The 12,299-nt window shown below is 43.2% G+C and overlaps 1 protein-coding gene across 8 annotated transcripts in view; it reads right to left on the bottom strand.

Moving 5' to 3' along the window:
- The window catches only part of TRIP12 (thyroid hormone receptor interactor 12), a 132,207-nt gene that overhangs the window by 5,090 nt on the left and 114,818 nt on the right, over positions 1-12,299 (bottom strand). For all 8 annotated transcript variants that reach the window (XM_056564492.1, XM_056564491.1, XM_056564494.1 and 5 more), the window contains 4 exons: positions 9,382-9,496; positions 7,743-7,897; positions 7,403-7,567; positions 3,894-4,058 (listed from right to left, as the gene is read on the bottom strand). In XM_056564492.1, the coding sequence (XP_056420467.1) occupies positions 3,894-4,058; positions 7,403-7,567; positions 7,743-7,897; positions 9,382-9,496 (600 nt within the window). The remainder of the gene's footprint in view (positions 1-3,893; positions 4,059-7,402; positions 7,568-7,742; positions 7,898-9,381; positions 9,497-12,299) is intronic.

Below are 12,299 nucleotides of genomic sequence, written 5' to 3'. Positions count from 1 at the left end.
GAGACCAGCAACCCTGGACCATCAGGTCCAGAAACACATTCCTCGCATCGATCATGACTACTTGTAAGTGGAGGGGAAGAAAAGACCGTCCCCCTGGAGAAGTAGGGGAGAATGGAGCCACCACAGAAGAGACCGCGTTCCAGAGTTGACGGAGACTTTTCCCACCTGGCCAAGATGGCCAGCTGGAGAGGGCGATAGCGAAACCGAGCAAAAAGAACCCCCTCCATGGCCGCCACCATCCGGCCCAGCACCTCCATGCAGAAGCGAATCTGGACTAAAGATGGACACCCTTCTGCAGAGAGTGCCGCCTGTCCAACAGAAGACAAACACAGGCGGTTGCCGTGTCGAAAAGGAGACCCAGAAATACCAGAGACTGGGAGGAGACAGGTTCGACTTCTCCCAGTTGATCACCCAACCGAAGCCGGACAGAGTCTGTACCGTGATATGAAGGCTCTCTAAATTTTGGGACTGGGACGGGGCTTTGATTAAAAGATAATCCAGATAGGGAAGGACTAAGATCCCCTGGGCCCGAAGAATGGCAATCACTGCCGCCATGACCTTGGTGAAGACCCTGGTAGCCATAGCAAGGCCAAAAGGAAGAGCCATGAATTGCAAGTGACCCACAGAAACAGCGAAGCGGAGAAAACGCTGATGGGCAGGAAAAATGGGGATGTGGAGATAAGCATCCCGGATGTCCACTGACGAAAGAAACTCCCCTCCGTTCCGTGGTGGCTTCCATGGACAGAGGGACTCCATGCGAAAATGATGGAGCCGCAAAGTGGCGGTTGAGTAACTTGAGGTCCCAGAATGGGACGAAAAAGAGCCCTCCTTCTTGGGGACGATGAAGAGATTCCAGTAGAACCCTGAAAACCGCTCCCCTGGTGGAACTGGCACAATCACTCCCTGAGCGAGGTGCGAACTTAAAGCGACCTGAAAGGCCCCCACCAAAGAAGAGGATAGAGGAGGACGGGATCGGAAGAAACTATCCCTGGGTAAAGAAGTGAACTATCTGATAACCCTCTGAAATGATGTCCCACACCCAAGAGTCCTGAACGTGAGCTAGCCAAACGTCTCGGAAAAGAGACAGACTACCTCCCAACCTAGAAGAGGACATGGGTGGGGGCGCCCCTTCAGGAGGAGGAAGGCTTACAGGTACCCGGCTCGGCCGCAAAACCGCCAGGACGGTTGTCTGACTTCCAGGAAGGACGTGTTTTGAAAGAAGGGGCTTTCAGAGATTGGGAGTGCGCCCCGATGCAAAAGACCGAAAGGAAGTCGCCTTCCAACGGGAATCGGAGCAGCAAGGTTTGTTCTGCGGCAGCTGAGAACTCTGCGACAACAGAGAATTTTGCAAAGTTCTCAATCTTTTTGTCCACAGGATCCTTAAGTGATGCTGCGTCCGCTAGAGGCAGAGTAGTAGATTTGGACGGGCAAGAAACCGGAGGATCAACTTTAGGTGGCGCTGTCCACTTGGAAACCAGGTCAGGAGGAAAGGGCAACTTGAGCTTGAATCTTCTTGGTTCCCTGGAATCATTTGTCTGGATGCTTCCAAGTTGCGTCCAACAAGGCGTCAAATTCCACATGAGAACTGAAAGCCTTGGGAGAACGTCGAGAGCGGTGAAAGGAAACTTCCGGATCAGGTTCCGAAGTTTTTGGGTCCTCCAGATGCAAAGTATCCCTGAGGGCTGACACCAACCCGTCCACCATATCAGACACTGCAGACTGGTCCTCCAGATCAGAGGTGGATTCCGACCAGTCATCGGCTACTTTCCCTGGAGAGTGGGAACATGCGGTGGTAGCCCTAGACTGAGGAGTGTGAGACTTGGAACGAGGAGTCGGGGACCTGGGAGGATCACCTGGGGAACGGCCCCTGGAGGGGGGGACACTGCCAGTGAGCTGAGGAAGAGGAGCGAGACCTACGGGAAGAGTGTCTATCCCGAGTACGTGACTCTGGAGAAGAGCCAGATTAAATCACCTTAGCTGGTTTGCGAGCGCGCTGGAATAGGGGGTCAGGAGAGACTGAAGGAGACTCCCTGGGGGGAAGTAAGCAGGGAAGACCGCTCCAAGGTAGTGGCCACTGATCTGGAGACCTTAGCCAGTTCAGAAATCGACTGGGGAAGGGAAACCCACTCTGGGGGAGGGACGGACACCAGGCATTCACCGGGCACCACCGGGTATCTTGGTCTTGTAGCCCACACAAGCATAGTAGGTGACTAGGGCCATGATCACATTTTCGGGGGGCAGGTCTGGGGTCGGACATAGTTGCTAGTAAAAGTAGATAAAATGGAGCAATCTCACCCAGGTCCTGTGTCCCCCAGCTGAAGCAGAGACTCAGGCTGTAAGAGTCCAGATCCAGCAGAAGAGGCAAGGAGCTGCTGAAGTAATAAGGTCTGCAGAGCAGGAGAGAAGAAAGAGGGGGAGCAGCAGCACTTCCCATAAAAAATGCCTCCACCCCAGAACGAGCCTCATTGGACAGGGAGAGGGAGGAGTAGAGAAAAGGACCCCAAAAACGCAGTATTGGCTGGGGGCTGAAAGAGGGTGGGAGCTGTCAGCGCGAATGCGGGGCAAAGTAATGTCCCGGACCTGGCCGCAATTAAAGAACATATCCCGTGCGCTTGCCTGAGTCCAGGCGAAAATAAAAAGAATGCCGGCCGCGCGACCACAGCCCAGCTGACAGGCGCTGCGGCCGGTGTCTGGAGAGAAGAAAGAGTGCTGATGCTAATCAAGTAAGCGGTGCCCCGCAACCCCCGACACTGCCAAGAACAGTTCCCACTAAAACACATGCGCGCCCCCACCCCCACGAATAAAGATTTTGCTCCCCACCAAAAGAACGAGGTAGAACAGTCAAAAAAAATTGGTGGTGGAGTAGGGAGGGGGCGGTTGGATATACTCACCTGTATACAGCCATACTCGCCTAAGGTGTCCTCAGACATCTAAAGTCATCTGCATAATGTCAGGCTGAGACAGCAGGACGAGCAGGGAAGATAGGGGGACCTGGACCCAAGGTGCAACACCAGGCGCGGGACGTTGGCGGGAAGGGGTTAACAGTGCATACTTTATGCCCAGTGCCCCTTAGCCACGGAACAGGTAGCACCATGCTCCTGAAACCCCACCTAAAATCAAGAAAATAAAAAAGGAGAAAAGAACCTAAAACAGGCCCTAGCTATAAAATAAAAAGAGACAACCAGGTCTGGAGAAATCCATACCTGTTTCTGCCTCATACGGACACTAAGCTAAAACTGATTAGCTCAGGGTCAGTAGGCGGGGTATATCCTGCCAGGAGGGGCCAACTTTGTTTTGTTTGCCTAGTGTCAGTGCCTCCTAGTGGCAAGAGCTTATACCCACGGTCTCTGTGTCCCCCAATGGAACCGACCGAGAAACAGATTTTTGCTATCACCAGATTGCAATCAGAACCAAATCACCAATGAAGACTGCAGTTCCCCACTATCCATGAAAATAAAATCTCCAAATACTTTGGGCACATAGTTTATCACTAGTGGTTTTACGGTTTTGTGTAGTGGCCTTTTTTTCGGAGATCACCAATGTCTAGAGGTGTCATCTACTATCCTGATTGTTGGCAGAGTAAGCTGTATATAGACAAGAATTCTGCTATGCTATACGCTGCTAAATAGACTAGTTTTCTATTAAACCAACTCTTGTAAGGGAGCATGCAAATGGGTGCTGAAGATAGTGATGTGCACAGGCAAGGTCTGATGTAATGTTAATGTAAATACAATAGCAGTACAATACAATCAAGTACAACCTCTACATGATACAAACCAATTCCCATCTGCATATTACGGTGGTTTCACACACAAATTTTTGTGGCAGTCATTCATTATAGTCTTTTCAGCCAGGGGTCAAAAACACAAAAGAAATTTGTCTAGTTCACTTACCCGTACATATTCATCCAGATTGTGAATAGTCACAGGCACATCCTTCCCTCCCTTTTTCAACTCAATATTAGGAAATCCTGGTAGTGTAAAGTCCAGACCCAGATCTTCTATAGAGCAGCCATTCATATTCAAACTTTCAAGTGCAAATTGCAGACTCTCTTTGGTCTATTAAGAAGCATACATATAAATGAGAAAAACATAGAAGTAGCGTAACAAAAAACAAAAACATTTAGTTGGTCCTAAATCAGAAAAACATGGCTGCATTCAACTTAAAACAGTGCCACATCTGTCCAGTTTGTTTTTGGTATTGAAGCTTAGCCTTATTCATTCAATGGTGTTGAACCAAAGTTTTAGACATAACCCTTGAACAGGTGTGGTGCTTTTTTGGACTAAGCAGCCATGTTTTTCTAATCCTGTACAACCTTTAAAATTTTTATTTCTTTTTTTTCTGTTACAGCATAACAAATCAAACTTTCCCCATTACTGTAACAAATAAATGACAGTCAGTAACACAATCATAATACATGCACATATGCCACCTATTGGCAGGTCAGTATAGCAGCTTCTGCATTCACAAAGTTTCACACACAGAAAGATGGAATTAAATATTTAATAATCTAAAATATTTTCTTTATTCATCTTTTCAATTTTGTTTCATCCCATCATCCACTACCTGGTAGAGATGTTTATAGTATAAATATGAAGCATTAGTATAAGTATGAAGATGTATACAGTTTAAGTATAAAGCACTGCTTAACTCAGTTTTTTCCAACCAGGGGGCCTCCAGTTGTAGCAAAACTACAACTTCCAGTATGCCCGGAAAGTCAAAGGCTGTCCGGACATGCTGGGAGTTGTAGTTTGGCCACAGCTGGAGGCCCCCTGGATGGGAAACACTGGCTTAACTAATCATCATCTTACTATTCCACAGGTAGGAAGACCAAATGCATTCATGCATGTATGTATAGGAAGCAGCTACATGTTTCACATATATGACCACTCTTAGGCTGCGTTCACACGGCCGTCTAGACCCGTTCCGTTCTTCACCCATCAAAATTAAAAGTGGCCAAAAAAAAAAAATGACAATAACTGATGTAAACAGATGTTATCCGTTTGTATCCGTTATTGTTCAGTTAATAAACCAAAAAAAATAAAAAATATTTATTCTGAGCATGCTCAAAAGTAAAAACTGATCAAAAAACGGATTGAAAAAATGGATGCAAACGGATGACATTAAAGGGGTACTCCGGTGAAAACCTTTTTTCTTTTAAATCAACTGGTGGCAGAAAGTTAAACATATTTGTAAATTACTTCTATTAAAAATATTAATCCTTCCAGTACTTATTAGCTGCTGAATGCTACAGAGTAAATTCCTTTCTTTTTGTAACACTGATGACATCACGAGCACAGTGCTCTCTCCTGACATCTCTGTCCATTTTAGCAACCGTGCATAGCAGATGTATTGCAGATGTATGCTAAGGGCAGCATGGTGGCTCAGTGGTTAGCACTGCTGCCTTGCAGTGCTGGGGACTTGGGTTCAAATCCCACTAAGGACAATAAATAAAGTGTTATTATTATTATTATTATTATTATAATAATGTCAGCAGAGAGAACTGTGCTCGTGATGTCATCAGAGAGCATTCCAAAAAGAAAATAATTTCCTCTGTAGTATTCAGCAGCTAATAAGTACAGGAAGGATTAAGATTTTTTAATAGAAGTAATTTACAAATATGTTTAACTTTCTGCCACCAGTTGATTTAAAAGAAAAAAGGTTTTCACCGGAGTACCCCTTTAACCCCTTAAGGACTCAGCCCATTTTGGCCTTAAGGACTCAGACAATTAAATTTTTACGTTTTCATTTTTTCCTCCTCGCCTTCTAAAAATCATAAAATTATATTTTCATCCACAGACTAGTATGAGGGCTTGTTTTTTGCGGGACCAGTTGTCCGTTGTAATGCCATCACTCATTATATCATAAAATGTATGGCGCAACCAAAAAACACTATTTTTGTGGGGAAATTAAAACGAAAAACGCAATTTTGCTAATTTTGGAAGGTTTCGTTTTCACGCCGTACAATTTATGGTAAAAATTACGTGTGTTCTTTATTCTAAGGGTCAATACGATTAAAATGATACCCATTATTACATACTTTTATATTATTGTTGCGCTTAAAAAAAATCACAAACTTTTTAACCAAATTAGTACGTTTATAATCCCTTTATTTTGATGACCTCTAACTTTTTTATTTTTCCGTATAAGCGGCGGTATGGGGGCTCATTTGTTGCGCCATGATCTGTACTTTTTTTTGATACCACATTTGCATATAAAAAACTTTTAATACATTTTTTATAAAAAAATTTTTAATAAAATGTATTAAAAAAGTAGGAATTTTGGACTTTTTTTTTCCGGTTACGCCGTTCACCGTACGGGATCATTAACATTTTATTTTAATAGTTCGGACATTTACGCACGCGGCGATACCAAATATGTCTATAAAAAAATTTTTTTTACGCTTTTTGGGGGTAAAATAGGAAAAAACGGACGTTTTACTTTTTTATTGGGGGAGGGGATGTTTCACTTTTACATTTTTTTTTACACTTGAATAGTCCCCATAGGGGACTATTCATAGCAATACCATGATTGCTAATACTGATCTGTTCTATGTATAGGACATAGAACAGATCAGTATTATCGGTCATCTTCTGATCTGCTCGATCACAGACCAGAGCAGGAGACGCCGGGAGCCGGACGGAGGAAGGTGAGGGGACCTCCGTGCGGCGTTATGAATGATCGGATCCCCGCAGCAGCGCTGCGGGCGATCCGATCATTCATTCAAATCGCGCACTGCCGCAGATGCCGGGATCTGTATTGATCCCGGCACCTGAGGGGTTAATGGCGGACGCCCGCGAGATCGCGGGCGTCGGCAATTGCCGGCGGGTCCCTGGCTGCGATCAGCAGCCGGGATCAGCCGCGCATGACATGGGCATCGCTCCGATGCCCGCGGTTATGCACAGGACGTAAATGTACGTCCTGGTGCGTTAAGTACCACCTCACCAGGACGTACATTTACGTCCTGCGTCCTTAAGGGGTTAAAGGCTCATCCGTTTTCCATAGACTTTCATGTTAAATTTACTTTGTCCGTTTTTTCTACGGAAGAAAAAATACTGCATGTGCCGTTTTTTCTGCCATCAAAAAAATCGGAAATGAGTGCAGATGGATTGTAAAAAAAATCCCATTGACATGAATGGGATTTTTTTTTAAAACAGTTTTGAATCTGTTTACAGCCTGCAAAAAAGGAAACAAAATGGGGATTAAAAAAAACGGGGACAGACGGCCATGTGATCGCACCCTTAGCTGCCTGTTGAGGGTTCAGCTGTTAATGCATTCCACTACTGTTTTATAAAGAAATAAAAGGTTAAAGTTTTTTTTTTTCTACTCTAAACAATATATGTACTTTATTTGGTTAAACAAACTGCATCATAACATTAATAACTCCCAAAGAAATAGTTACCAGTGCCTTATCCTGTTCCAGTCTCTTTTTCTGCCTCACAATTTCTTCCAGATGATAAACAGATTTTGCAACCACTGGGTCAACATTGACCAAATCATGCGAGGCCAAGGAGGTTTCCTGTCGTAACATCCATTTGTAGAACGGCAGTCCAAGTGGAATGTCCACCTATAAAAATAAAGACCAAATATCATATCCATTTATCCTATCTAATAACCGCTTACGTGAAGAGATTAAACAGTGCAATACTTCCCTTCCTGTACACAATTTGTTCAAGCAAAAACTCAACAGGAAATGTGGACATTTAATTCACTTACGAGGCTAAAGGAGGACAAGCACTTACCAGTCTGAAGTCCATGATGGCTTTTGCCATTAATTTCCCAAGAAAACGGAACTTCATTTTCACTTTAGCAATATGTGCTGGTTTAGCAGTCCGACCAAAGGGAAGCGCAAACAGCCCCTGCAGGTTGTGAACATACTTGGTCCCTTCTTGATTTCCTATAAAGTAAATGATTTTGAAGGTTTCATTCAGAAGGTCCAATATAAAAACCTTGCCTCCATATGACAAACTCATATATACTCTCACAACATGGAAGCAAATAAGCTCGCCTTAAAATCGACACATGGCAGACATTTTTCTACAAGGAAAAAAATCAGGTTTCCAGCTTCCATAAAAACAGTAAATATATTTCAATCCATTAAAAAGGTGCAAAACATAATAGTGCATAAATAAAAGCCAAATGAAACGCCGACACGGTTCGGTTTATTAAAAAACCTTAAAGGGGTACTCCGGTGGAAAACTTTTTTTTTTTTTTTTTTTATCAACTGGTGCCAGAGTTAAACGGATTTGCAATTTACTTCTATTAAACAAAATCTTAATCCTTCCAGTACTTATTAGCTGCTGAATAATACAGAGGAAATCCTTTTCTTTTTGGAACACAGAGCTCTCTGCTGAATCATGAGCACAGTGCTCTCTGCTGACATCTCTGTCCATTTTAGTAACTGACCAGAGCAGCATATGTTTGCTATGGGGATTTTCTCCTACTCTGGACAGTTCTTAAAATGGACGGATGTCAGCAGAGAGCACTGTGCTCATGATGTCAGCAGAGAGCTGTGTTCCAAAAAGAAAAGAATTTCCTCTGCAGTATTCAGCAGCTAATAAGTACTGGAAGGATTAAGATTTTTTAATAGAAGTAATTTGCAAATCTGTTTAACTTTCTGGCATAGGTTGATAAAAAAAAATAAAAGTTTTCCACTGGAGTACCCCTTTAATCATAGCTATGATTAAGGTTTATTAATAAACCGAAATGTGTTGGCATTTCATTTGGCTTTTATTCATGCACTATTATGTTTTTGCACCTTTTTAAATGGACAATTACATTTACTGTTTTATGGAAGCTGGAAACCTGATATTTTTTCCTTGTATGCATCAAACTGGGACCCAGCAAAGTAAACCAACCGTGCTTCCACTGAATTGGATCCTGTGTCTCAACGTGAATTAAGGAAGGGTGAGCTGACTCTACAAACTTTACTTTTGTAGAAGACATTTTTCTACTATGCATCTTGACGCAAACCTGCAGTTATTCAACAGCACATATACATATGTTTCATGCAGATTTTGAAGTGCATTTACAGCAAATTCACCCCTATACATTGGGGTGCAACAGAAAGAGCACATTGTATCTTAATTTGTTTTTCCACAAGGAGATTTTTCACCACACATGGTTAGTGTTTTTAAACTACATGTAATTTGCTCCAAATCAACCATGTGTAATGCAGGGCTCAAACATAGTATTTTGGTCAGTATTAGAAAAAAAAATGCATAAAAGGTGCTAATATTTCAATTATAGTTTACCTGCTGGTTCCACAGACCAAGAAAGTACTGACTAAAAATAGGTGTGAAAACCTTAAAGTTTACCAAAAAATGTCAAAATATCTCTAATTTGGAAATCTGAATATAATTTTGATAAATGAAAGTTTACCTTTTGGATTAGCAAGCATGATTTCTTCACCTCTCCAAAGGCCAAGATCGGCTCTTTGTAATTCCTGAGATACAAGTGCATAAAACTCCAAAGTGGGTCCCAATCCAGTTCCAACCTAAAACATACACACATTAAAATGTTAAAAGGCATGACCGGAGGCAGAGCGAGGCGTGACCGGAGGCAGAGCGAGGCGTGACCAGAGGCAGAGCGAGGCGTGACCGGAGGTAGAGTGAGGCGTGACCGGAGGCAGAGGGAGGCTGCAGAATGATCGCACGCTACCGCTAACCACCGGTCAGCAACTATAGCGGCACATGCCGGCATCAAGGCACGAAACGCCGGCAGACTACTAGGAGTGAAGCAGAAGAGGAGGTCAGCATTGCTCCGAGGCCGCAGACCACCTAGGCTAGCAGCAGCCCCAGTACAGCAGCGCGCCATATACAAAACCTGCAGCCTGCCGGGAGAGTGAGAGGCAGTGGCAGCAGCAGACTGAGCAGGAGGCCGGCAACGCTCTAACAACGTAAAAACACTGGGGACAGCCCCTGGAGAATAATAACAGCCTTGATCAGCAGAAGAGGACTGGGGGAGAGTGCTGCCAGCCTATACAGAAATAGAGGACTCCGGCAGGAGACTCTTCTGCGAGAGGTCCGTGGTGTCGGCAAACACCCGTTCAGGTATCAAATCCTCGCTCAATTGTTTGCGGCTGGATGTCGGTGGTGGAGGCAGCGAGCTCACTGTATGCTCAGTAAGTGGAACTGGTTGATTAATGCAGCAGGTGCAATACCCTGCTCCTTCACCGCTAGTAACATCGCAGCCACTGCAGGACTCACAATCTTTGGCCCGTCTCAGTACGGGACCAGCTGCTACGGTGAGAACAAACTATATATTTGTCTGTAGACTTTGGGCAGCACCGTTTAAATCAGTTTAAAGACTGACTTTTCTTCTATTTACTTCGATTGCCAGATTAATAGTCCATTCCGGACCATTGGCATTTGCTGATGCACATTTTTTGCAGCCAATAGTTGGTAGTTGCTTCTTGAATCCTGCCATTAGGGCTCAATGGCAGTAAAACTTACTATTTGATTTAACATTGCTCTGATGTTATATATGTTAACAGGTCTTTATCATTCATTTTAATTTTATTTTAATAAATCTCTATTTTTTCAAACTATCTGTTTCCAGTATTTTTTCATTGTGTACCCGGCAGAGTGGTGTTCTTGAGGTGTGGTTGAAATTTATTTCAGGTTTATGGATATTATTGCAAAGGCGAAGCATGGTCAAATGCCTTCTCTCCTCCTTTCCTTGGATGAGAAAACGTTCGACTGAGTGCATTGGGGATATTTAGAAACAGTTTTGCGTAAATATCATCTTCCCCAGAATTTATAAAGTCTACCATTGCAATGTACTCAGAACCGTCTGCAAGTGTGTTTACTGAAGGGACCCTTTCTAAATCATTTAAAAATGTATAACTGAACCAGACAAGGTTGCCCCTTGTCCCCTCTGTTATTTACTTTATTTATAGAGCCTTTTTGCGGAATACATACGTACATTAGGTGAAATCTCAGGAGTTGAGATAGGAGGTAAAGACCATAAAATAGGTCCATACGCAGATGATGTGCTGATAGCACTAACATCTCCACACGCCTCACTTCCATCTGTCATGAATTCTATTAAACTATTTTCGGACATTAGTTATTATAAAGTAAATATTGGTAAATCAGTCGTATTGCCAATACTGATTACAGATACTCAAGAATGAGCTAGCTGTTAGATACACATTAAAATGGGCAGAAGATAGTATTAGTTAGGGGTTGAACTATCGACAGATTTTGTTAATCCCCGTTTGTTAAATATAAATCCCCTTATTTCTCTTATTAAGGAGAATGCTGATTTATATTCTAAACTTCCAATGTCATGGATAGGCCGAATTTCTATGGTGAAAATGTTTTTTATTTGCCTAAGATCTTATATATATTTCAGAATCTACCTATCCTATATCCAGCAAGATCCATGAGGAAACTACAATCTATTATATGGAATTATATATGGAAAGGACAGAAAGCCAGAATAGCTGCTAATCTATTACATACACCAATTGTAATGGGTGGGAAAGGTTATCCGAATCTTGCTGTATACCACAGGGCAGCAATACTTAATCAACTAAAATCATGGTGGCATAATCATTATGATAAAGCCTGGGTTTCAATAGAAACCACCATGATGGAACTTCCAGATTCAGATTTAGCCCTACAGGAATTTCTCAATATAAAATCACTATAAATACACCAATGGTAATGGCAGGTATTAAGGTATGGAAAGAAATACCATCAAAAAATATTTTGAGTCCTATAAAATATTTAGAAATACCTTTTAGAGTTCTTCAACTCCTGCTACCACAAACAGACTTCACTCAATGGAGTAAATTAGGTATTCAAAAATTATCAGATATAACTACAGCAGGGAGGTTGATGCTTTTTTCGGACCTGTGCTGTACTGTATATACTTGAGTATAAGCCGACCCAAATATAAGCGGAGGCCCCTAATTTTACCCCAAAAACCCAGGAAAAGTTATTGACTCGACTATAAGCCTAAGATGGGAAATACATCATCCCCCCCATGTCATCATCCAGACCCCCGGTCATCACCCCCCCCCCCCCCCTTTCATCATCACCGCCTGTCAATCCCTTCATCAGTGGTCTTCAACCTGCGGAACTCCAGATGTTGCAAAACTACAACTCCCAGCATGCCCGGACAGCCATCGGCTGTCCAGGCATGGGAGTTGTAGTTTTGAAACCTCTGGAGGTCTGCAGGTTGAGGATCACTGCGGCCTTAGTCATCATCCAGCCCCCCTCCTCTTTTGTTTTGTACTCCCCTCCCCTCGGCGTGAAGTTAGGGTGAGCTGGCCCGGGCCATCTATGCTG

Source organism: Hyla sarda, chromosome 3, assembly GCF_029499605.1.
Source record: "Hyla sarda isolate aHylSar1 chromosome 3, aHylSar1.hap1, whole genome shotgun sequence".
Lineage (NCBI taxonomy): Eukaryota > Metazoa > Chordata > Amphibia > Anura > Hylidae > Hyla > Hyla sarda.
The sequence above is the reverse complement of the archived record's forward strand: the minus strand, read 5'-3'. Positions and strand labels throughout refer to the sequence as shown.